The sequence below is a fragment of the Penaeus monodon genome, chromosome 32, assembly GCF_015228065.2.
Source record: "Penaeus monodon isolate SGIC_2016 chromosome 32, NSTDA_Pmon_1, whole genome shotgun sequence".
Taxonomy (NCBI): Eukaryota; Metazoa; Arthropoda; class Malacostraca; order Decapoda; family Penaeidae; genus Penaeus; species Penaeus monodon.
This window is the reverse complement of record NC_051417.1, coordinates 16,014,777-16,015,668: the sequence shown is the minus strand read 5'-3', so window position 1 is coordinate 16,015,668 and position 892 is coordinate 16,014,777. Positions and strand designations below refer to the sequence as shown.

The 892-nt window shown below is 37.4% G+C and overlaps 1 protein-coding gene across 1 annotated transcript in view; it reads right to left on the bottom strand.

Moving 5' to 3' along the window:
- LOC119593568 overlaps nucleotides 1–401 on the bottom strand; it is a 23,657-nt gene extending 23,256 nt beyond the window's left edge. Inside the window, exons 1-2 of the mRNA XM_037942526.1 lie at nucleotides 368–401; nucleotides 76–241 (exon numbers count right to left, since the gene is read on the bottom strand). Of these exons, the coding sequence (XP_037798454.1) occupies nucleotides 76–241; nucleotides 368–401 (200 nt within the window). The remainder of the gene's footprint in view (nucleotides 1–75; nucleotides 242–367) is intronic.
- Nucleotides 402–892: the final 491 nt, after the last annotated feature.

Sequence of the window (892 nt, the reverse complement as noted above, 5' to 3'; positions counted from 1 at the left end):
TTACTTATCTTACTAGAACTGTTAGGAAATTGTTGTTGGGTACTCCGGCCAAAACACTAAAATAAGTACCCACCAGAGGTGTAGGTGATCGCGTAACAAAGGAACCGATTGCTGTTGCTGGAATACACTTGTAGCTGGGTGGCGTCAAACTGGCCTTCTGCACATGCGGGGTTGTTGCTGATGACATCATAGGGTTTCGTCGGGTCGTGACCTGTACAGCCGTAACATCTTAGCGCTTGGCCTACGGAAGATAGCATACGTATTTAACTTGCAGTTTTAAGTTCGAGCAAATTTTATGAAGTTATAGCATAGCTAGATATAACTAGTTATAACATATAGACTCACTGAGAACTGGGATTTGTCTTACAGTAACGGTTTAAAACAAGTCTGGGAGTGTCCATTACTAGCAGAGACTACCTTTGATTTGTTCTTATCAGATGCCGACACCAATACCGTGATTTCACATTTGTTGAAGTAATGAATGATAAAGAGAACTTGTATGCCACTTTCTTTTATTATTAAATGACTGAGCAATTTCTTTTCTATATATACACATTGCTTCACCTTCACAGCTGTCGCAGTGAAAACAAACGTAGGATGTAAATATACAATGAATTTAAGATTCAACTGGGGATTTCAGTTCATTATAACACTGAATTATCATCACAAGATCAACTAAAATGCTTATATTAATTTTAGTTAAGTGTTAACTTTGAAATGTCATAAGGCGATTTCGCAAAGGAGAGACAAATTGAAGACAATCTTAGAGCCAAAGACTATTTTAAGGACATTCCATACAGTAGTCAAAGAAAGAATAAATCATGACCTTTCATGAGTACTTGCCAAGGACTCACCTTTGGGTAAGAGGAATAAAGCGAATAGCATGATCTTT